Below are 23081 nucleotides of genomic sequence, written 5' to 3' on the forward strand. Positions count from 1 at the left end.
ATGGTTTGTTGCCAAATAATTGACAAAGCTGTTGAAATTCTGATACCCACTACGTAACAACTTGGCCTGGAAGAAACCTTTGGAAGTGCCTCTCAAAAGGAAGATGATGTTATTGGCAACTGACCCGGAGAGTAGTGGCAACTTGGCCTAGCCTACAGTTACTAATCAGCTGGAAGAAATGCTTGTACCATCATCACATCAGGTATGCACTGTAATTTTTTAATTCCATCTTTACATTTTCTCTCTTTTTAAAAGCCTTTCAGATAAGAGAGAGGAAGGACTGTCAAGCAAGCAAGCAACTAGCCTGACATTTGAGAAAACCGTCTCAATTCTCTGTTCCAGCCCAAAGTCAGAAACAAAGTCTAAGGAATTCACTCAGTATCTCCCTCAGCTCTTTGCTTGCACACATGAACAAAAGTAAATCCTGATCTCACACTGCTGTGAGGAAAAACACATTAAAAGATCACGAGGCACTCAATACTACAGTCACAAGGTCTACAAAATTTAGAGGAGCTAAAATACTGGGTAACAATTTATTAGCCTATCTAGGTAGCATGCACAGGAACAGCATTTCAGAATTCAGAGCTAAATGACAGTTTAAAAATTCAGTCCATGAAGACTTACATACTACTATTTTAAATGAGGCTTACATTACCAGCAATGAGTGTTCTAGAAATACCTTCAATTAGACTAAAGGCAGACTCACTTTGTTTAGCAGCTCCTTACAGTGGGAAAGCTGTTCTAAGGCGAGTTTGTTAAATGTGACTAGAATTACAGAGGACATTTTCTGCTCCTTCAGTAAGTTAGATGGTTGTTGGTATTGCAATACAGACAGTAGTTTATCACCAGCCTTCATCACAATTTTCCAATAGGCAACTCAGTATCTTTGCTTACGAATATCATACTTAAAATGTATGCATTATAACAGCAGAAAAATTGTAGCTGTAATGGTTGATGGGCAAAGAGACTTCTGTGGTGACATCTTCAGCATTATACAGTTATCTAAAACTAGCGACATGCAAAAAGTGACTGAAAATATTTCCACTGAATGGTGAGGATTATGGATGAATAACTTGAGCAGCTATAGATCTATTTTCTATTTGATATTTCAAGCTGCCAATAATTAAGAGCCAGGAAGAGAGTAAAATGTTCTGAAAAGATGCTGTATGATTTTGTTTGATAATGAAACATAAATCAGAGCAAGTAGCTCATTTATTTTTAATACTGCTTATTTCACTCTAGTACAGAGCTTATGATTCAAATATCTGAAAAGCAATTGATCTAAAGGTACCTTTCTAAGGATAGTACTATATAAAGACAACTTCAAAGATGCTAGGCATCTAGGTACCAAAGGTAGAGATCACTATGCAGAGGGACAAGGTACAAGTCCTACTGAAAATCACCACTAAGACAACAGATCAAACAAAAAAAAGCCGAACTTGAAAATTTCAATTTCTTGCTGTGTGTTTGAAATTATTCTCTTGTGCATATGCTAGACATAATATCAAACACCTTCCACACTGAAAAGACCTACAGTTTGTTTTGAGGTCTAGCTGATAAACATTACAAAAATTATAAAACTGCAGGACAATTCTATTTATAACATAAAACTTTCACTGTGACCAAATCATCTTTGTTCAATAACACACATAATTACAAAATACTCCTTTGGAATACTTCCAGACTTCAGCAACCAGGAAAAATCTTGCTACCACTATCTGTTCAGGAAACAGTATCCTCTTCCTCCCCAGACCCTGCTGTTCAGGCTGTAGCCAGAAGTCACACGGAATAGGTGAAACCAAAAGACTACAGCAGCATTGCTCACACACAGTGAAAATATAATGTTTATGAGAACTGGTAATTTATTATGGCTATATTTTGTAACTTCAGGCTTAAAATGGGATAGCAAACAGCAGCACAATCTGCAGGAGTCACTGTACCAGATTACAGAAGGAACTAAAACCCATTATACAATTACACAAGATGCCTAGAAAGCTTACACTGTCCTTTGCCTTTCTCTGGAAGTTACTAAGCAGAAGCTAATAACAGAGAATGTCAATGAGGACTGAGTGAATCATTGTCCTGGTTTCTATCTGTTAATTTGAAGTGCTCCAACAAGCCCACAGACAACCCCATCAGACCAACACTGCTGCTATTCTACTGTGGCCAGAAGCATTCCCTGCCCCCTTGCAAAGTCACTTTGGTCCACCTCCTTTCTCCAGAGGGGCTTACAGACCTGCTCCAAAACAGGCACACCTTTCACAGTCTGGAAAAGACTTCACTAGGCATTATACACAAGTGGACAACAGGCTACTGAGTCAGTCATTACCTTTGTTCTGACTATGAGAAACCAGATCTGAACGAAATAGTTCTGGTTCTTCTTGCTAACATCAAAAGTTAAAAATAGGAAGCAGAAACCACATTCTTTAATACAGAAATCCATCCTATATTCACAGATTTTAACATAAGGAAAGCCTCTAGAAGAATATAGGTCTCAGATGGTCACAAACTGATACTTGCATTAAGTCAATACCAGTTTATTAAGACAGATCAGAGCCTTGGATTACACAGTAATTTACCCACACTAATATTCTTTTAACCACCTTTTAACAGGTGCAGTGATATTTTGTTACATATCTTCTAGACATTCACACAAAGGGATATCCTCCCAGAGGTTTGAAATATTATGATGTTACTGTGAATTCACTCCATGACATAGGGATTAAAAAAAAACAAAACCCAAATCCAAAAACACTTTTACATATGGAGGCTGTATTAATCTTTTTCATACTCTTTTATGTTCCTACCAAGAAGCCTTCTAGGTGTTTAATTCACTCAGTGTCTGATAGTGAAATGCAATTAGCAATCTGTAAAAATATGAATCTGTAAAAATCTGAAAGCCATTTCAACCGAAGACTGCTTTTGAAATGCAATGCCTAATGAATTATACAGGGAATTGTCTTTCAAATGTCTATCAGAAAAAACAATACAGCAGATTTTCTTTAGCACCTGGAATACTATTCTCATGAATTTGCAAAAATGAATTCTAAGTATGTCAACTCCTTTTTAAGCAGAGCTAAATAACATAATTGGTCTTTTAGTTGGTGGATCAGAAGTCACTAATATTATTTGCACAATCCTCTCAGTCTTTGTCTACATTTAGGTGTTTTCTGAATGTTTTCAGTATCACTGGCATTACCAATTATGAAAATGGAGACATTAAAAAACACTACAGGGTAAACTAGAGCATGAACTCACAATTACTCCTCACTGACTACCCATAAAGTGCTTTCATCCCATGACAATCAAAGCAGACCACTCTCAGAAGAACAACGGCTATCTAGCCTTTCCATGAACAAAGAAGCTTGCACACTGAAGCCAGCATGCTGCAAAGTATGACCCCAGGCTTCTTCCTGACCTGTGTCCATATGGCAACTCCATGAAAGAGAAATTAACTATGGGACCCTGTCTTTTCTGCCATGGTACAGATGAACTCTGCATTCACCAGCGACAGAGGGAACTGGATGGAATTCCCTCACAAAATACACTTACTAGAAAATTCCTTTTTGTGATGCAACACTATGACATTAAAATTCCTTTCACCAACTATTTGGTACATCATACAGTTCCACATTTCTGATAAGCTTCTAAGTAAATTATCTTCAAAGTTCATTAAAAAAAAAAAAAAAAAAAATCTGTCTTCCTCTCTTGAGGCTCAAACAGCGGACTTGGCCCTTCTGCCGAAAGGCAAAATCCAGACATCCTGACCATATCAACCAATTTTAAAGACATGTCAACTTTTGATAGACTTCAATAAAATTTTAAATGCATGTTTTTCAGCATGACACCTTTTTGTTTTCTGTGAACTCTGCCTGAGCTACAGTCTGACCTAATAAACAGAGCAGACCTAATTGGCAGAATTCAGCATAAATTTGTTGCTGATAAGATCATTCAGACAGCTTCCCAACCTCTATTTTTACCTCTTCTAATGTTAGCTGTTTCTTTGCTTTACATCTGTCAACTGGAACCTTTATGTAAGTTTTGTATAATTTCACTGGGAAAAATGCAACTATTTAAAGAAAGAAAATATCATATGTAGCAGTGTAATGCTAAAACATGAGTTCTGGAGGAACAAGCAGGTGGCACAGTCATTTTTTCAGTGCCAGATTTAGCTACTGCCTGCTATCTGCTCGCCTCCTACTGACTGAAAGCTCCAACATCTAACTCTAGAAGTAGAATGATTGGAGGAAGGAACCAAAATTGAGTATGCTGTTTAGGGAAGAGATGGAACAGTAGGTGGGAAAAGATATTTGGAGATCCCTAGGCCAATTTCCCACACAAAGTGGTACTATCACCAACACTAGATCAGGTCAGCTAAGGCTTTGTCCATCTAAGTCTCAAAAAGCTCCAAGTAGGGAGGTTCAACCTCTCTGGGTAATCTACTTCATATCAGCACTACTCTCCTTGTGAACAAGTTTTTCCCCAGCATCCACTCTGAGACTTCTGAGTCACAATTTTTGGCAAATTTACATCATCTGCCACTAGCAAAAAAAGCTTTGCTCCACCATCTCTGCAATTGCCCTTCTAATATGCTACTAGATTGTCCCTTAGTCTCCTCTTCACCACACTGAACAAGTCCAGCTCCTTTACCCTTTCCTTATAAATCATGTGCTCCAGACTCTAGACCTCTGACTTCTTTTCAGCAGGACTGCCAGTCAGTCCTCAGCCAGCATGAGCAAGTGTCCCACTGGGCTTCATGAACTTCAACAAATAGACTGCTCTTTCATTCCATACCTCCACGCCTTCCAAACGAGAAATCTGCAAGAAGCAGGACCAAAAGCCTGACTAAAATCAAGGTAAATTGCATGCACAGCTCTCCAGACGGACCACTTCGCAGTTACTTCATTACAGAAGGCAAAAAGGTTGTCAAGTATGGTTTGCCTGTTGTAAATTCATACTGACTGTTTGCCTTCTTATCCTTTACAGGTTTGGAAATGGACAAATTTCATGATCTTCCAAAGGACTGAATGAATATAGTCAGCCAATAGATCCCTAAGTCCTCTTCTTGACTTTCTTAAGGAGGAGTATAACAGTCATCTGTGACCTTTCATGACTATGTTACACTTCTCTAAGTACTCCCCAGCCTGTTGTTCTCCCATCATTGGCTCTCTTATTCTTCCTCCCAGACCATACTTGTACACCGAGAGGCCTGGAAGAATACTTTGCTCCAACACAAAAAAAGGAGTTAAGTACCAGCTTTTCCATACCGTTCATCACTAAGCCAGTGTCCCTATCAGTCATATTTTCCTTGAACTTCCTTTTGCTACTAGCATACTTGCAGCCTTTTACATCCCCCTCTAGCCGTTGCTCCAGATGGGCTTTAGTCCTCCTTTGCACCTACACCTTCAAGAACTGAAGCAATACTTGTGCCCCTTTCCGCTTCCCATATAATCCCCTGTCAGTTCTAGACACTGAGATGCTCCTTGCTTGTTACGATGTGTTTGGCATGATATTTGTGAGCACTGTGCTGTCAAGAAGCTCCTAAGCATAGAGTGCTACTCATTCTCTTCCTCCTGCCTACCCTCCATGAACATCCTGTGACCACACTCAAGTCATGTGCGCTGTCCACCTAGGGCTCCGTGACTCCAGTCACACCACAGCCCTGTGACTCCGCTGGGATCTGCAATTCTTCTTGTTCCTGAACTGTGAGCATTAATGAACAGAGCTCTGATGAAAATGAAGGCAAATCAGAACCAGGAACAAGAAAATGCTTAACCAGTAAATATGAAGACACCCAGTAAATCTGATAAAGCCAAGGCAGAAACACACATGAAGAATAAACAGATCTGCTCTGATGTGTCTGGGACCAACAAGTAAAAGTATCCCCTGGATACTTTTCAGGAATTAGCTAACAATGTCTGTTAAGAAGCAAAACAGTGACCTTAGCTCATAATCAAGAAAGTTAAAGAGCAGAAACCTTGATAATGTTCTCTCTCTCTTATTTATCAGAGGAAATAACAGTTTGTGAACACGACAGGAAAAACCACCAAAGAATTCAGGAATTTGCAAAAGAAAATGAAACAGGACAACAGATCATTTCAGAAGCCTAGTAAATAAAAGTAACATCCTTGGAGGAAAAGGAGAGGGAAAAAGTAGTAAAAGATACAATCAACAAAGCATAAACTCTATGCAACTATTTAAGCAAATCGTGCGCAGTGACAGCAAATGCAGCCTAGCTGTGGGATTTTTGTTCAGCTGAAGCTCAAACTGATTGACACAGTCAACCTACAAAAAAGGACTTCTGCGTATCAGTGATACAGGAGTGTGAAAGGAAAGGCAGTGTGAGGGTTTACTTGCACAAAATGAATGCATGAAAACAGTCATCCTAAGCCAAGCCACTGGGCCTGTGATAGCAACCACACCAAATGTTTGAAGACAAATTTTGCAAGAGAGGATCATCCAGAAGGATGCTTCACCATTACGCCTTTCCAGCTTCAGGGAGTAGCAGATCAGGGTTTCCTGAAGCAGAGGCTGCATTTGGGCAGCTATGGAGCACTGATTTGTCTGTTCTATTTTTAAACACAACTCAAATTTTAGATTTCTCATTATCCAGTCACAATATGATCTAAAACATTACTATACTGTTTGTAAAAAATATCTGTATCTATTTACATATTTATATTTTTTTTGTTTCCATTTTTAATCTTCCTCATTTCAAATCAGTTGTCAGTTCTTCCAACAGGCTGCAGTAGTGCATGTGTTCCTGTGGGTATAACTGTCTGGATGCCAAGACAAATACAGAATCTTTCATGGAAATCATTCAATACATTTGCGCATCATGTTCTGCATCTGTCCCACTCACTGTATATCCAGAGAGGGGCTGCACAGAAATGCAGTGTTGCAGACATGTTCTGTTTTGTTCTGTATTTTCTTCTCATCATTCATTTGCTGACCACAACTGAACATTGAACTGACATTCTTTAAGAAAAGGCTGTATCTGCTTAACTTCCAGAACCATGGCTCTAAGGTGTGGTATAAATTCAGATCACAACCTGGTTAAGGAGTAGCTCCCTTTCCTTCACAGTTAAGACACAGAAGCAACATTTCAAATAATATCAAATAATTTTTTATTTTAAAACTGAGAAGTCAGAAGATATAAAAATCATCACTTTCAGCCACTTTCTGTCAAATTATCAGAGAATCATTCATATTTGAATAATCAACCAGTGAAAGAAAAGGAGGATTCCATGAAACACAGTGACTCCGTGCAGAGACCAAGAAGGGAGAAACAGAAATGAAACAGTATGTTTCTTGTAGGGCTAAAAGAAAATTTCAAACACAGAAAGAAGAAACAAAGCATACATCAAATGGCACAATCTACTGACATATGTTATTGAGGTACCATCAGTCCAAAAGTTCCTGAGAGCAGAGTTTCATTGCTCCAGATCAAGTCTCAAAATGTATGTCCTTTCACAGTATTCCCTTCCTGCAGTAGCCTTCCTATCTCAGAAATCTGCACAAGGACATTTAAAAATTAGCAATGAAGAGGGAGGATGGGCATTCCTTTTCTTCCTGCTCCAGCTACTGAGGAAAATCAACTTTCCCATCTGCTCCTTCTCTTGTTTGAAACGGGTTTTTTCTTCTGCTCTTGTGTATCACTCTCAAAAGGCAGAAATGAATAGTGATGCTCCACAGAAGTCACCAAAAAGTGTACCAGGTCAACTCTAACACACATCTCAACTTGATCTACTCACAATCAAGAGAACTAGTTTCAAACTGTAAAGTCTTAGTTCCTCCACCATGTGAAGCCTCTGAATTTCAGTTAAACTTGCTCATACTTTTACTGTTGTGCTTTCCTAATTCCTTTCTGGATAGTTCTGCTGAAATAGGCATAACATTTAGAGTCTCTCCAAGGTCTACAAGACAGGTAATGCCTTACAGGGAGAGTGAGAGAGAATAAAAAAATGACTTTTTTCCATGTTGGTGCCTTGCAATATGCCTATAGCATATTATTTTACTTATACATGCAACTTTAATTTTGGCTGCCTTTTATGATGCTTGTTATCACGGCAGCAAGGTGCTCTTATAAAGCCCTTCACATCATACCCAAAAGATTTTGATTTTAATGAGGTCGTGATGGAAGTTAAGGGAGGATGCACAAGTGCCAAAATGTTCAACAAGGCTGTTTTTTCTTTTTCCTAATTCAGTGAAGCCAGTTTCCAACACTTGCTTCTCCTCTTCAATGCCACAGCATCCTTCTTTATGCTGCTTTTTACTTCTGGGTATAATGATAATAACACAGTAATTTTGCCACTGTACAAAGCTGTGCTGTTCAGGAAGGAATGCTGCAAACAGGTACTGAAATGAAGTATCTACATAATTGTGACTAGCAAGCTCCTAATAATATTTTTGGGTCCAAGATATGGCTAGAACCATTACACAAAGTTTACATTTGGCAACTCTTCAGTTATGTCATCAGAAGTAACAATAAAAGTATTTAATGTTACTGAAAACCTAATACATAAATAGAAGTGTTCCTTAAAGCAAAACTATACAAAATAACCTTTTAAGACAGCATGATGGGAAACATTTTCAGATACTGCAAATGGATAGTTAACACGCTCATATTTTACCATACTAAAAAGGAAAAGCAGACTTGAGCTAGGAACAGAGTATTGCATATTTGTCCAAAATAGATATGATGAATACATGATTGACGGCCTAACTGAAACTCCAAAGCAAAGTTATTTAATAAAATGTTTATACCTCAAAGGGGACAGAATTAATTTGGAAATAACCCAAAACTTATGTGTTTACACCTAAAAAGACATAATCTTTACTCAGAAAAGCATAATTGAGAGTAAAGCTAAATCAGTCACTTAGTGCTAAGCACCTACGGCAGTACCTCTTCTTTGAAAGTACTGAGCAAACATTAATTCTTGGATCATCTTTGCTTTTATACACAGTTTTCATTGTAGCTGTAACAGAACACAAGAATAGCTATTCCAAGCCCTGAGCACAGTTTTCTAGTGCTGTACAGAATCAGGCAATAGCTCTCAAAATAAGGTACAGCTAAGACTAACCAGCATCTACAGATTAGTGTTACTCAATATAATCATTCAATCCACCTATTCAGTTTTCCTTGCTGTTGCACAGGAGACTAAAAACTAAGCTCTAGGACTATAAAGTGTCTTCTGACCAAAATCTGACAGATTACACTCTAGGAAAGACACATTCACCTACAGCCTCTGCCTTGAGAAAAAAAACACTTCCCAGCACTCTTACTGTGTGCTCAGACCATGTAGTGCTACACCTAATACCTCACTGGCCAAACCAGCTCAGGAATAATTATTCCATTTGCACTTCTCATCGAGATAAATTAGACTTCATTCCAGTTCAACTTTCTAGCATTACAGAAATGGTGGCAAGTCTTAAGCAGGTATCAGAAAAATAATACCAATGAACTTTAGAGTTCTTTGAAACTAAATATGAGAACAATAGCACATGAATGATTTTAAAAATTAAATCAGTATAATAGGATATTAACCAAAGAAGTGGGTTACCTTTTGTATTATTCATAAGTTTTTGCTGCACAGGTGTCTGGGAAGGATGAACTTCATAAACTCTATGTATCTCTTAAGTTTATAAATACCTTGAACAGTGATAATTACCGTAAGCACTACTTTTGTAGATAATGTGATCTGCTAGAATATTAGGTGATGGGAAATAAAAAACGCTAATAACTTTTGACATTTTTAACAGCACATTTATTATCAAAGAAAATGCTGTTTGGGATTGCCGTTTAAAATGAAGCCTAATGATCTTCATGAGCTTTCAGCTCAAATAGCCACTCATGTAAATCATGTAAACGTAAGTTGACTGTGACTGCAATTAATCAGTCACCTTCCCTTGTCCACCCGTAACTTCTCTTGCTGAAAATTTCAAAGCTTTGGCAGATTGTCCAACAAGAACAAACAGAGGAGAGCGATATACTCGTATAAACCAAGTCTAATCCTATTACATGCTGCTGACCAATTTTTTAAAATTAATTCATCCTTATGAACTGTAAAAACTTATTTTTGATATAATATACTGTACCACATAAACAGTAACCTAAAGATCATACATTAATGGAGTATTTCATAAAACTGCTATGTTGCTATCCATATAACTATACATAGAAAAATCAAGTAGCAAATTGGGACAGTTTTTCTCCCATGTCACAAAGAAAAGGGCACTTGGTGACCTCTCATTAACCTAAAGGGTCAGTTGACTGTATTTGAAACCTACCATCACTCGGGCAATGCTTGGAAAGTTCTGCACAAGAGAAACCCAGAACAAGTACAAAACCCTGTAACTATAAGGTCCCCTTCCCAGCTGTTGTTCTAAATGTAAAGCAATGTGAGAAAAAAAGATCTCTCAGATAATTATAGATACAGTTCAAATCTGCAGTAGTAATTCAGAAAATTTCATGTGGGAAGACACTGATTTCTCTCTTCCACACTAAATGGAAGTTCGAAGACAAGGGAAAAATCAAGTCTCAAACAAAAAATGGAAGAATCTGCACAAACGCAGAAGAGAAAATGAGACTACAGGCAAATATTGTGCAAATGGCAAGGCAGGCTGTGATTACATATGAAACAGAAATCACCAGTAACATCTGGGCATTTAAGAAGTTACCACAAAGCAAACTGATTTCCAGATTCAGGGAATTGCAGGCACCATGAAAAGGGATGGGTAGGTGTGCTGGGTTTGTGTGGCAGGGTTCGTGTGGCGGGGTTTTGGGAGGGGGCTACAGCGGCGGCCCCCTGTGAAAAGCTTCTCAAAAGCTCCCCTGGTTCCAAGGCAGACCCGCCTCTGGCCAAGGCCGAGCCAATTAGGGACGATGGCCGCACCTCTGCGATAATGTATTTAGAAAAGGGAACCTGAGAGAGGGTGGGGATTTGTGAGAAGGCATTATGAGAAGGACACCTATGTGAACACCAAGGTCAGTGGAAGAAAGGAGGAGGAAGGGGGGAGGCGTGCTGCAGCAGAGAGCCCCCCTGTATCCCATGGTGAGACGGCAGGGCCACCACCACCACTCATGGAGGTCACGGAGGAGCAGAGATTTATCTGCAGCCTGTGGAGGACCCACAACAGAGCAGGCAGCTGTGCCAGAAGGCAGCTGGGTCTCTACGGGAAGAAGCAGCCTCCCCTGTTGTAGTTTGGCGCTGGGAGGACTGCAACACGCGGGGGTGACCCACACTGGAGCATCTCAAGAAGAATGCATCCCATGGAGAGGACTCACGTCAGAGAAGGTTCACGGAGGACTGTCTCCTGTGAGAGGGAAACCACGTGAAGCAGGGGGAAGAAAGCAGAAGAGTGCTTCCCCCCTTCCCTTGCAGGAAGAAGCAGCGAACTGACTGCACCCCCCATCCCCTGCCGTAACGATACCAGGAACAAAACTAAGCCGGGGAAGAAGGTAAGATATGGTTACACTTCTCACTGTCCCATTCCGTCTGTTAAGTAGTGTTGTTAGTGTTTTGAATTAAAATGATGTTCTTTTTCTTCCCCTAACGAGCCTGTCTTTTGCCCATGACCAAGCCTGGCTTTTGCCCCTGACCATAACAGGTGAGCTACCCTTCCCTGTCCTTACCTCAATTCCTGAGCTTTTTGTTTTATTTTCTCCTTCCCATTCCTGAGGGGGAAGGAGTAAGTGAATGACTACCTGGTGCTCAGTTGCCCTCTGGGCTCAAACCACAACAGCAGGAATGACACAATGTGTTTTTGCGAGACCTGTGTGTAGAGTTTGGTGTGTGCAGTCACCCCAGCTGCACATTAACTCATACACATCCCAGTTCTCAGCTGTTACAAATACAGCAAACTGCACTTTCCAGTGATAACAAGGATAGACGTGATACTAAGGACATTAAAGAACCAAGTTAAGAAGCCCAATCTTAAATGTTTGGCAAACAAAGCATTTGCAAACCACCCCTTCATGGCCTTCAATTAGAAGCTCTTACATTTAAGCATAAACTTTGAGAACAGCACCCTACTGCTCCATATTCTCTGTGTTCAGCTTCAGGCACATATTCTGCCAGTCTTTAATGTCATCTACATGGGGTGGGGGGTGGTGGAGGACATGAAACAGCTCAATTCTTTCATTGGGCCTAATCCATACTGTGTCATGCTGTGCATCAAAAGCTTGATTTCATAAAGAGCCATACTTTCTTACTTCAATCAATTCGGAAATGTTCTTGGTACCTCTCCTCACTTGCCTTCTTTCTCTATTAACATCAGGCTTTATTGAGTTTTTCCTCAGGCTTTCTGGACCTATTTCTACTACATCCTTTCTAAGCAGAGGGTGACCAAAACAGCTCAAAGTTTCACAACCACACGGAGGTTTCCCTGGATTTACACCTCCCAGAGAAAACTTAAAACAAAATGGAAAAAAAAAACCAAAAAACCAAACCATAACCCAAAACCCAAACACACCAGGCATCATGTGAGTCCATGCTATTTCTAGCACAGTTTAAAACACAACTGACATATCACAATTTCTAGTCCAGAAAAGAACTGGGGTTTCCTGGATCCAACTACTCTTCACAAAATAAATGTTAGCAAAGAATGATTCCTGAATATTCTGAGAAATACAGTCAAAAGACGCAAAAGTTTCGGGGGGGGGGGGGGGGGGGGAATCAAAAAAATCAGTAAATGCTAGAAATAAGGACGTTAGCAACAGTCCAGCTCACAGTTTATATGTACTTGTTTGTCAAAGGATTTTTAATCCATTTATCTAGTGGATGGCACTTCCACTAGACGCAAATGAAAACACTGAATAGCTGGAAAAGGTACAGTCTCCTCCACTCCTTACTACACACTAAGGAAACTCCAAGTTCAGAATCTGGCTCAGCTGGAAGTGCAGGCAAGCAGACAAGGAGAAACAGACACCTCTCCTGATCTGCATCACTACATTTATACAGCAAGGAACAAGCACTGACAAATTTTAATTCTGGCTTTCCTTAGCTTACAAGTAATTACCTTTGAACCCTTACTGATGCTCTTTTACTAAAAGGTTTCTTGTGAGAAAATCAATGTGTGCAAGGAGTAACAGAGACTAGAACCTCTTTCAGCTCTGCCTACAATGAAGGAATGGTGGGACTGGAAAAAATCAACGTTTATCTAGCAGTACTGGAACTGCCCAGCCCAGCAGAATATAACTAGTACGTATTTATTTGAAGGAATGTCAGAAAAATACGAGACAGTACAGAAAGGAAGAAAACAAAACAAAAAAAAAGACACAAAACTTTTCCCTAAAATTACTAAGCACATTTCCTATGACTTTGCTCCCAGATGATGCTATTACCTTTCTTCCTGCTGTTCCCCATTGCCTGTCTTCTTAGTTTCCACAAGGCAGACAGTAACCAAATAGAAGCAGTAGCAGCTTGAATTTAGTTTAGAAAAGGGGATGAAGAAACTGCAAGAGGTAAGAAACTTAAAAATATTTCATAGAAGACCAGAGGAAAAAAAAAACAAGAGGGAAAGGAAACATTAAATGGAAGAAAAATAGAAAATAAAAATTGTGCCTTGCTTTAAGGAAAAGAAACCTTGAGGGAGACCTGGAGCCAACACAGTAAGACATGGATCCTGATGGTCTCCAAATAGTAGTGGTGCTCCATTTGGGGGAAGTACAGGGCTTACCAGACTCCCCATGCAGTCTGTTAAATAACCATATATGTTAGTTACTAGTTTGGCATTTCCTAATAACAAACTGCTTGGCTTATCAATGCAGCTGATAGTGTTAAAGAACAGAAAACCTACTACAAACACTGCATGCTGTGGTAAAACATGGGATACTGCACTACTCCTGATCTAGTATATCTGGCAAAGGACGACTGACAAAACACTACATCTTTAAAACTCTCTGGAAAAAAAAAAACAAAAAAACAAAAAACAAACATTGAGACAGTCATTAAGAGTTTCTCCCTTTTCTTTTAACGCTCATGTAAGACTTAGCATAAAGCAGCTGGAATCCTGGTGACTGCATGAACCAGGATTATTCTGAAAAAACAGCTGTCAGAAGAATTTTAAAATGTTGGCAACTGCAGCATTATCAGTCAGAACGCAGATAATGGCTTTCTGATTGCACAAATCAATTTTCATCACTAGTAGCAATTACGACTGCTGAGAGTAGATATAGCAGACTACATACAATACTGCAAGCAACACATTCCAAGAATATAAACAGGGGGGATGCTGAGAAAATAGCAGCTTAATTTAAAACTAACTACGATTCCTTACGGCATGAGGATGTCAGCATCATCAAAACACATCTCAAAGATTACCCTTGCTCATCAGCCAATTAACTTATTCTTAAGAAGCTCACATCTGAGATATGCAGCAAAGCAGTCCCTGATCTGAAGTCTATAATCTAAGCAAAGTTTCAAGCACATAAGGAAAGCTGGGAAGTGGCTCAGAGTAATAACAGAACAAATCAAGATGCAAGTTTGAACAGTCTGATATAGCTTACTTGTGAAACGCAAGCATCTGCATAATATTTATATAGACAGAATTAAGGCAAGTGAATACACATGCTTTTCACAACAGAACAGAAAAAGACCTACCAATACAGAAAGAATTTCCACTTTCTTAAACAAAAGATTTGTGTGAAAGCTGCTGCAACCCTCAGATCATCACTTCTGTATTTTTTGGAGTTTCCCATATCTTCAGATTGAGGGTAGGGGCAGAAAAGAGGGTTAAAATCTCCAAAAATTCAGTTCCAGGCAACTCTACTGTACTGTGTTGGTTAAGGCACCAAAGGACTGTGGTGAGGCAAAGAGAACAAGAATGCCATAGTAATAAACAATAACTTGATTTGCTGCTCAAAACACATATGGAACACAGCAAATGAGCTTGGTATAACAGCTTTAAAATTTGTGCTTATTTCAAATGTTGACTATTAGACACTATTAACTAGTAGCACAGAGCAGAATAACCAATGAAGTATCATCATAATTAACTTCATATAGTGGTCTGTTTACCAAGATGAAAATGCCTAGAGGATAGTTTATAACACTTTAGAACAGGTGGGTTTTTTCCTTTTTCTTTCTTTTCTTTTTTTCCTTTTTTTTTTTTTCCTTCTTCTTTTCATACTGGTGATGTGCTGCTCCAGCACTGCCTCTTATTCCTTGGCCAGAGTCAGGCAGGAGCAACGTGACCATCTGTGATCTGCTCAGACTGGGACTGTTGAGGAGAGCATCAAATCAGTGAGGAAATGGAACGAGAAATTTTGGAAGCCAAGAAGAAAAGATGCTACTAATTCACATATAAATTCCAAACCACACTGAAGTGGCTAGCTATGTTTAAATTGTACACTTGCCACCTTTACAAGAGAGCATATCCAAAACTGAAATGTTTACTTATTGACGGACCGTCACCACAAAGCAAAGTCCCAGTGCTCTCTTCTTCCCCTATTTAAGTTTACAGAACATGGTGCTATACAGTTATCATGAAAACATTCAATCAATGCTGAAATGGAAATCTGAAGCTCAGGAAGGAAGGTCTCTGCCCTTCAATATATGTTTGCACTTTGCAATGCACAAAGAGCTTTTGTCTGGTTTCTTGCATAACTACTGTTTTTCTAGATACATATATTGAACTGAAATATGTTGCTGAATTGATGAAGTGTGTAATCAAATGGAAAAATATATATAACCTTAGCTACTGGGGTTTAATCATTAGCCTCAGAAAGACGTCAATGCAAGACTAGCAGAGCTCTCATAATGCTTTCCCTGTACTCCACCACACTGCCATATGCAGGGAGGAACCTGATGGTGGACTCCTGCTCCTAATATCCATGGAGACAGGCAAAGAGGAAAAATTAAGCTGAATAAGATATACCTCCCGTGTTCAAAGGGGAGACAGAGCTCAAGCAGCAACTCGAGGAGCCCCTCAGTTACTTGCAGTCACTGCTGAAGCTCAGCAGTGGAAGCCTAAAATCGCTCCAAAGCTCCTGTTCCAATGCTATCACACTTACATGGACATTCTAGAAAGAAAAAATTCCCTAAAGAATAATGAATTAAACAGTGTAATCTTCCTGGAGTTTAGCCTAGCTACTGGAGAAAATTCTTCAATATTGCCCTAGAAATTTAAGAAAAATCACTTGCAATCAAGTAAGACAATAACCTTTGTGCTTGCTAACATACCAGAAATCCTGTTCCTCTTCTCTCACAAATTCGTATTACATCTTCTATCAAAAGCTCCCCTAGAACTGTAACTCCCCAAAATAAGAAAAACTACAAAAGTTTAAAGAAAAAAGAAGTTTCCTCTCTTTACCATAAATCTGAAAGCAAACACAAACAAAACAAAGCATAGGGTATAGGTTATGTCAGACACTGTAATGAAGGTGCATTTGTGTTGATCCACTGTGCATCCACCTCATCCCAGCAGACCTTCAGCGGATAAGGGAGCATGTGCGAGGTCCATTGCCCCCCTAATCTATGCTTCTGCCAGGACTATGAAGAAATCACCTCAGCGACTGGTAAATCATCAGCTTACTGTGTGGAGCAGCAGACTGTCATCACATACCACATATGATTAAAAATAACAGTTGTGAATATTATACTCACAAAATTCAATTGCTATGGCCATTTAGCTTAAATGGTCAATCTGATAAATATATTTAAAATCCTCCCTGTGCTGGTGGCTGCAATGAAAAGGTTCACAGAAGCATGCGTAATTGGCAAATTAATCCATCAGAACCCTTCCTTGTTCAGGGTTATGACAGAGAAATATTGGTTTAATCATATACATTCTTAATTGCAGAAAAGGCAGGACTTGTTACAGCTTTACTTAAAGCAATTTAAGTGTTATATTAACTGGAATTATCAACATGTTATTTTCAAAAAGAAAAATGCAGGTAACATTTCCATACAGGCATGTAATACCCATTTTCAAATATTAACTTAAATATTGTAGAATATGTTCATTTTAAAAATATTTCAGAATACAAGTAATTCAGAATCAGTGATTTATTTTCCATTTAACAACTTGAACTTGAAATCATGATTCTGCCTTAAGAAACCTGCTTGAAATTACTAAATTAGTAGGCTAAAATGTTGATATTCTGAATTACTCTTTTTATCCAAAGAGCTTCTCAAGGAAATTCAAAACAATACAAACACAAACTTGTAATGAGTAAATAAAGCTACGTACAGTTTTGGGGTATGCATACAGAACACAAGAGCTAACAGACCAGAGCTACTCTAAACTAAGGTTAATTAAATTGTTTTAAGTATGAAGTTTGACTTAATAAAAGGTACCTAATTCATGTAGTAATTTCAGTTGTAAGCTCCCCACACAAGAGATACTGAAAGACTTTGTAGGTGAACAAAAGCATCATTGCTTCATTTTTTGCTGTTTTTTGTGGTTTGCAGGATCAAGAATAATTATTGACGAAGAACAACTAAGTTCTTTTTTGCAACTGTCAAAGAGCAGTGACAAGAGGTTGTATCAGGACAATATAACCCTCTCCTGAGGTCTTCTATGAAAATAATAAACTCCACAATCTCTACATCCTCCCGTCCAACAGAAGGATCTAGCCCTGAAACCCTGCTCCAGCTCCAGAAATCACAGGGAGCTAGCACAATGACTCCGCAACACCATCCATGAGAGAGTCACGAGAGGCGACCCAGAACCAAAGCACCTTCACCATTAACCATCAGTATACTGGGCATCCCATGAGACTTTCCCAAGAACATTTAGTGATAAACTGATCAAAGGAATTTAGGAATCTGTATTCACAGGAGGCACAAACCAAATTCCTCCTTTATTCCTGTAAACCCCTTTCCACCCTGAAATTACTGCTCACATCCACACTAAATTTAGAGCCTCCAGCCTAAACACCAGGTCATGGGCTAGATCGGAAGAAAAAGGAAATTCAAGGCAGAAGCAGAGCTGTCAGGTAACAGAAGTCAGTTCCAGTAACCACAGGAACGATACACAGTGGATGCAGAATTTTCATCATATTTTAAAGACTATATTTCTCCCAGGGCATTATTAGTAATAGCTACCCAAGAGATCTGCCTCTGTCCTTTTCTTGTTTGAATTTTGCCACACAATGCAAAGATTTATTGAGCTACATTCAGAAAGTGTATCTCAAATCTGGAGATCAAAAGAAAATGGTGGTTTTTTTATGGTTAAAATCTCAACAGAACATGGCTATATTGAGGATTATACCTTGCAGTGACGCGATACAGGCAAATATCAATGTCTGAATCTGTCATATCTTTAAGTATGTGCCCCCTGCTCACCCAGATGTATTTTGTAGATGTGCTAACATAAATCCCTTCATAACAGAGTAAAAAGATTCCTAACTTCATTGTGACTCTGAAACTCTTGAATTTTATATATATATATCTCAAGTATGTATTTTGTAAAATACGTAAAATCTCATACACAAGTACTAATTCCTCTGGGAATAGCAAAATATGTTGGGGAGAGAGAAGGGGAGAAGGAGAGGACATGTGAAAACCTAAAGCGTGCTTATCGTGCTGTTGATCTTTCAATGCTCTACAATTCTTCAGCAAGAATTCATCCCTATGAAAAAGTGCCCCTGACAACCAAGCACCTGAATCTCTCTCAGAAGAGGTCAGTTTTCCAGCCTGATAGCAATCCCCATCCTCAACTTTATTACTATGATTTGTCCTCTTAATTCTTTTCTAAAACAAAAAAACCCTCTCACTAAGGAGTATGTGTTCAAGTTGGATTTCCCTAGGTTTTCAGCAGGCTGGACTCCTCTTATGGACCTTGGCTAAACAGCCTCTTGTCTACTAGTCAGCCCTTTTTCAGGTTTTTCTGTTTTGCTTTGGACACCAGCATGGTGTAACTGCTATAGGATTGCCAATGGCTGAACTGATGCACCAAACTGTCGTGACTGAGCAAGTTTTACCTCCTGGCACTGTGACAGATGCTGTCTGAACTCTTTCTAGCAGATACTGATCCCTTCTTTTAGGGGCTAGTTATCGTTTCTTGCGTGAGGTTGGGAGCTGAAAGCTGAGGATCACAGAGCACATCAGTGCTGGGGCAAGAAACAGCACCTTCTGCTCTGCTCCCCCACCTTGATCCTCAGACCTGTTCAGTTGCTCCTAGAAAATGCCTTTCCTACAAAAATAATTTTTGTTAAAAGAAACCAAAGCCTTCCTCACTTCATAATTCTTAACACATCAATACTGCTCTAAGGCATCAGGATAGCAAAACACTAAACAAAAGAAATACAGTTCTGTTTAGCTTCATTGCAGCTAACAGATGCTTGCAGAGCAAGGACCTTTAAATGCTGGTTGAAACCTAAAATAAAAGTCCTTTACATATACTGAGAAATCAGTATGTGATAGACTGCTAAAAGTTAAAGAACAAAGTCAAGAGTGGAGCATTGCACACTGTAGGGATGTCCTGCTTGAGGCCAGGGGCTGGCTTCACCAAGTAACACCAAGCTACTGCTTCAGAACAGCCATCCATGTTGCTACTGCTTCTGCACAATGCCTTACTTCTTGGTGAAAAGACAACACAGCTGCCAATTTTCTCTAGACCATCTTCAAGCAAACAGTATCAAAATTTGTTTGAGAGCTTGAGGGCTGCAATTTTATCAGTACTGAGTGAGTACAAAATATGTGCTTTTTTCATCTTAAATCACTCCATTTGTAAATATTTCATCAAATTCTCCTAAACTGGGAGACAATTAAATATCTGAAGATAAAAGAATCCCCCCAAAACTAAGTTTCCAGGTTTTTTTCAATAGGAATATAACAGAAAACGTCTTTTCTCTGTTTTCACAGCCTTTTGCACTCAAATTTAATTAATGGTCATAAATTCCAAGAAATACTTTCTCCAAAGCATCCTTTAAGAGCCCTCACTTCTTAGACAGTTTATTTATTGCATGGGGATTTATCCAAGGTGGAGTCAATAACACTGCAGCTACCTACTCATCTAATCCCCTGCTCAAGCACACTCAGCAGAGCATGCCACAATTTGGTTGTTCAATTCCAGTTGCAAGGAGCCTGCCCCGTCCCACCGCAGCAAAGGCTGAGCAAAACCTTCCCTGCAATTGCTCCTGTTGCACCTGAAAAAAAGCAGGAGGCCCACCTTTCCCATGATCTTTCCTTTTTGTTGGCATAGACACAAAACTGAATTCATGCAAGGCATTAAAACTTCGAAATTAAAGGGGAAAAAAAATAACCAACTTAAAATAGAGATACTCTCCGTCTTCCCCAAAACAATATGGAGGTAAAAAACTAAAGGAAAGCTGTTATTAAAAATGGTAGGCCGTGAGTTTAAAAGTTATAGGTAGAGTAAATGAAAAATTTCAAGATTCCTGGTACAGGAATGGGATGAACATGTACAAGACAGACAAATTCTAAAAGTATCACAACCCAAGAACCTAAAATTAAACTAAGATTACATCCCACAAGTGTATGGTTTAAAGGGTGAAATAAATTATAAACCATAAAGTTTTAGTTCCAAGTAAATTCCCTTTTCATTTTGGAAAAAAACAGCATACATTAAGAATAACATGCCAGGCCCTGTCCAGTCAGCAACAAGGCACAACCAACAACAGGACAACAAGAATTATACTAAAGCAGAGATGCAAAAGTCATAATTGAAGAATTATTATTTAATTTTTAGAATAGGAAAATAAATTGCCGGTTTGGTCATGTCAGACCCAGAGGGCTGTGTACTAGTGGAAGATAATAAGTAGTACTCTGTAACCCAAGGAGTTTATAATGTGAGACACACACAGTTAATAAAAAAAAAAAAAACAAGGGGAACAAAGCAGGTAGATGTAGAACAACAAATTATGACCACAGCTGCTTTGAAGTGACTGGCTGTTCATAACTGTTGATTTAGCCCTTTTCTCCAGCTGCTAAACTGCACTGATATAGCTAAAAATACCTTTTCTGCTTTTTCGGTTCTCCTTATTGCTTTCTCTTTTAAGAAAACATTATTAATTGCCAAAGGAGTTGCGTATGGCAGAGTAAGCAGATCACAAGTCATATTCTGAAAGCACTAGTGAAAATGCAAATGTTTTTGAACTCCTGATTTAGGCAGCATATATTTTCTAAACTAGTTTCTGTTTCAATAGGTTTTGTGTTTTACCATTTCCTTTTTTTTTTTTCCCCTTGGGTGTCTCCTAGGAGCTGTTTGAGTCATATCCCACACAGACTATGGAGAGCTTCAGCTACTGTGGCTTCATCTCTAAGATTCTGTGAAGCAGCGAGCGTTCTTAATTAATTCCTCAGACACCCAGCATACGGAAACTGCCACCTTTATCTACTGTCTACTGCTCCCTTCTACTTCCAGGCGTGAACGGCCCAGCTCCAAGCTGGCAGCCTTTCCAGCGAAAGCATTTTCCCTGAAATGAGCCCCACTGAAAATGACAGGACTCAGCTGCACACAGTTCTGGCAAAAATAGCCTCTAAACAAGAGAAAAAGCCCAACGGTTTTCATCATGGAGATATGTCAGCTCCTGAGGCTTGCACCTTCTTGCAGCCAGTGAGCTTCGGGAATAAAATTAAGTAATAGCAGGCTTGCACAGTTGGTACTCTCACAGAAAGCATATGCCAATCTTACACTAGACCAGGACTAGGAAGTCAGCTTTCCAAGTGTCAGCATTGCACTGAAGAGAGGCAGAGATGCATCAATTGTGGTTTTATCTTAGGCAGTTCTGGGGGTGAGGCTCCATGTGTAACCCATACTGTACCCATGGACACACACCCCACACACGGACAGATCATTCCTCAATGGAGATCAACTTCATTTGTTTTCCAACAGGACAAAGAGATTCATTTGCTTGGCAAAGAAAAGGATTGGAGAAGTACATCAGCAAGCAGATCCTTTTGAAAGGAATGGGTTTATTTCTCCAGTTGGTGAATAACATGACATTGGGTTTTTTTTTTTATTTCTTAAAAAGACGCAAAATTTACAAGCAGCATTTACGAATGCGATACAGCCTGATTTGATCAATGTTTTCTCCCTGTAATAAGATGTTTGTTAATCATTCATTCCATAATTTTCCTAAAATGCTTGCTCAATACACTAAAAAGTATGCATCTCTCTACATTCAATTACATGCAGAAAATTTCTATTGCTTGATTGGGGAGTCATGATGCCAACAGCTCTCATAGCTTGCCATCTCTGAAGACAGAATCATACTTAATAGTTAGTATAACTAGGCTTTTCATCTTAAACTGTAATTACTTTCCACTTCAGAACTACAGAATGAATCATCTTCCTATACTTTAGTCTCCCAGCACACGGCCAGCTTGCAAAAATCGGACAAAGAACATTATCGATTTTCTCAAGGGAGTAAGATATTTGCTAACTGCCAAGAACAAACCATGTAGCATAACGAGATGCAGCTTCAGAAATGACACACATTACTCTGTCCATATTCTGGAAAACCACTGCAGCTGAATGACATCTCAGTTTATCACAAACCAAGCAACATGAAAAACTAGAACAGCCTCTAGGAAATTAGTAATGTACATATAAAGAAAAGGATAGCAAAGGCTTTGTGGGTCGAACAAGGGGAAGGAATAAACTTCAATGTAAATACTTGCTGTTTAAAGAAAAGGTTCAGCAGAAACAGGTTTAAATGAGATTTGACAAAAATACCTTCTTACTACCTGCACAATAAAGATGTGACCAAGTACTCAGAGAAGAAAAAAAAAAAAAGGCATCAGCATCATAGATGAAATTGCAACTCACTTGATACACAGAATAAAGAGGCTGCTGTTCCAAAAGGCTTCCATGCTTTTTATATATTTATACACACACACACACACATATTCATGCTTTCTCAGTATCCTTCCACAGCAAGTCATTAAAACCACATCAGAGTAAGGGAGTAAGAAAATCACAATGTTGCTTATTAAAGAAAGGAATGAAAGAATTAAAAAACAGTTTCAAGCCCACAATCAGTAGCTTGATCAAAACGACAAAAATCCTTACCTGTGCATTCTTATTCCTGGCTTCTCTCCTTGCTGCTTTTTCTTTTAGCCTTTTCTCCTAAAACAAACAAGATGCACAGTTTTAAAGCAAACTCCTGG

At 39.0% G+C, this 23081-nt stretch overlaps 1 protein-coding gene across 1 annotated transcript in view; it reads right to left on the reverse strand.

Annotated features, from left to right (window-relative positions):
- Positions 1-23081, reverse strand: part of DDX10 (DEAD-box helicase 10) — a 186680-nt gene that overhangs the window by 40117 nt on the left and 123482 nt on the right. The window contains exon 16 of the mRNA XM_074860118.1: positions 22984-23040. Within this exon, the coding sequence (XP_074716219.1) occupies positions 22984-23040 (57 nt within the window). The remainder of the gene's footprint in view (positions 1-22983; positions 23041-23081) is intronic.

Source organism: Strix uralensis, chromosome 2 (genome assembly GCF_047716275.1).
Source record: "Strix uralensis isolate ZFMK-TIS-50842 chromosome 2, bStrUra1, whole genome shotgun sequence".
Lineage (NCBI taxonomy): Eukaryota > Metazoa > Chordata > Aves > Strigiformes > Strigidae > Strix > Strix uralensis.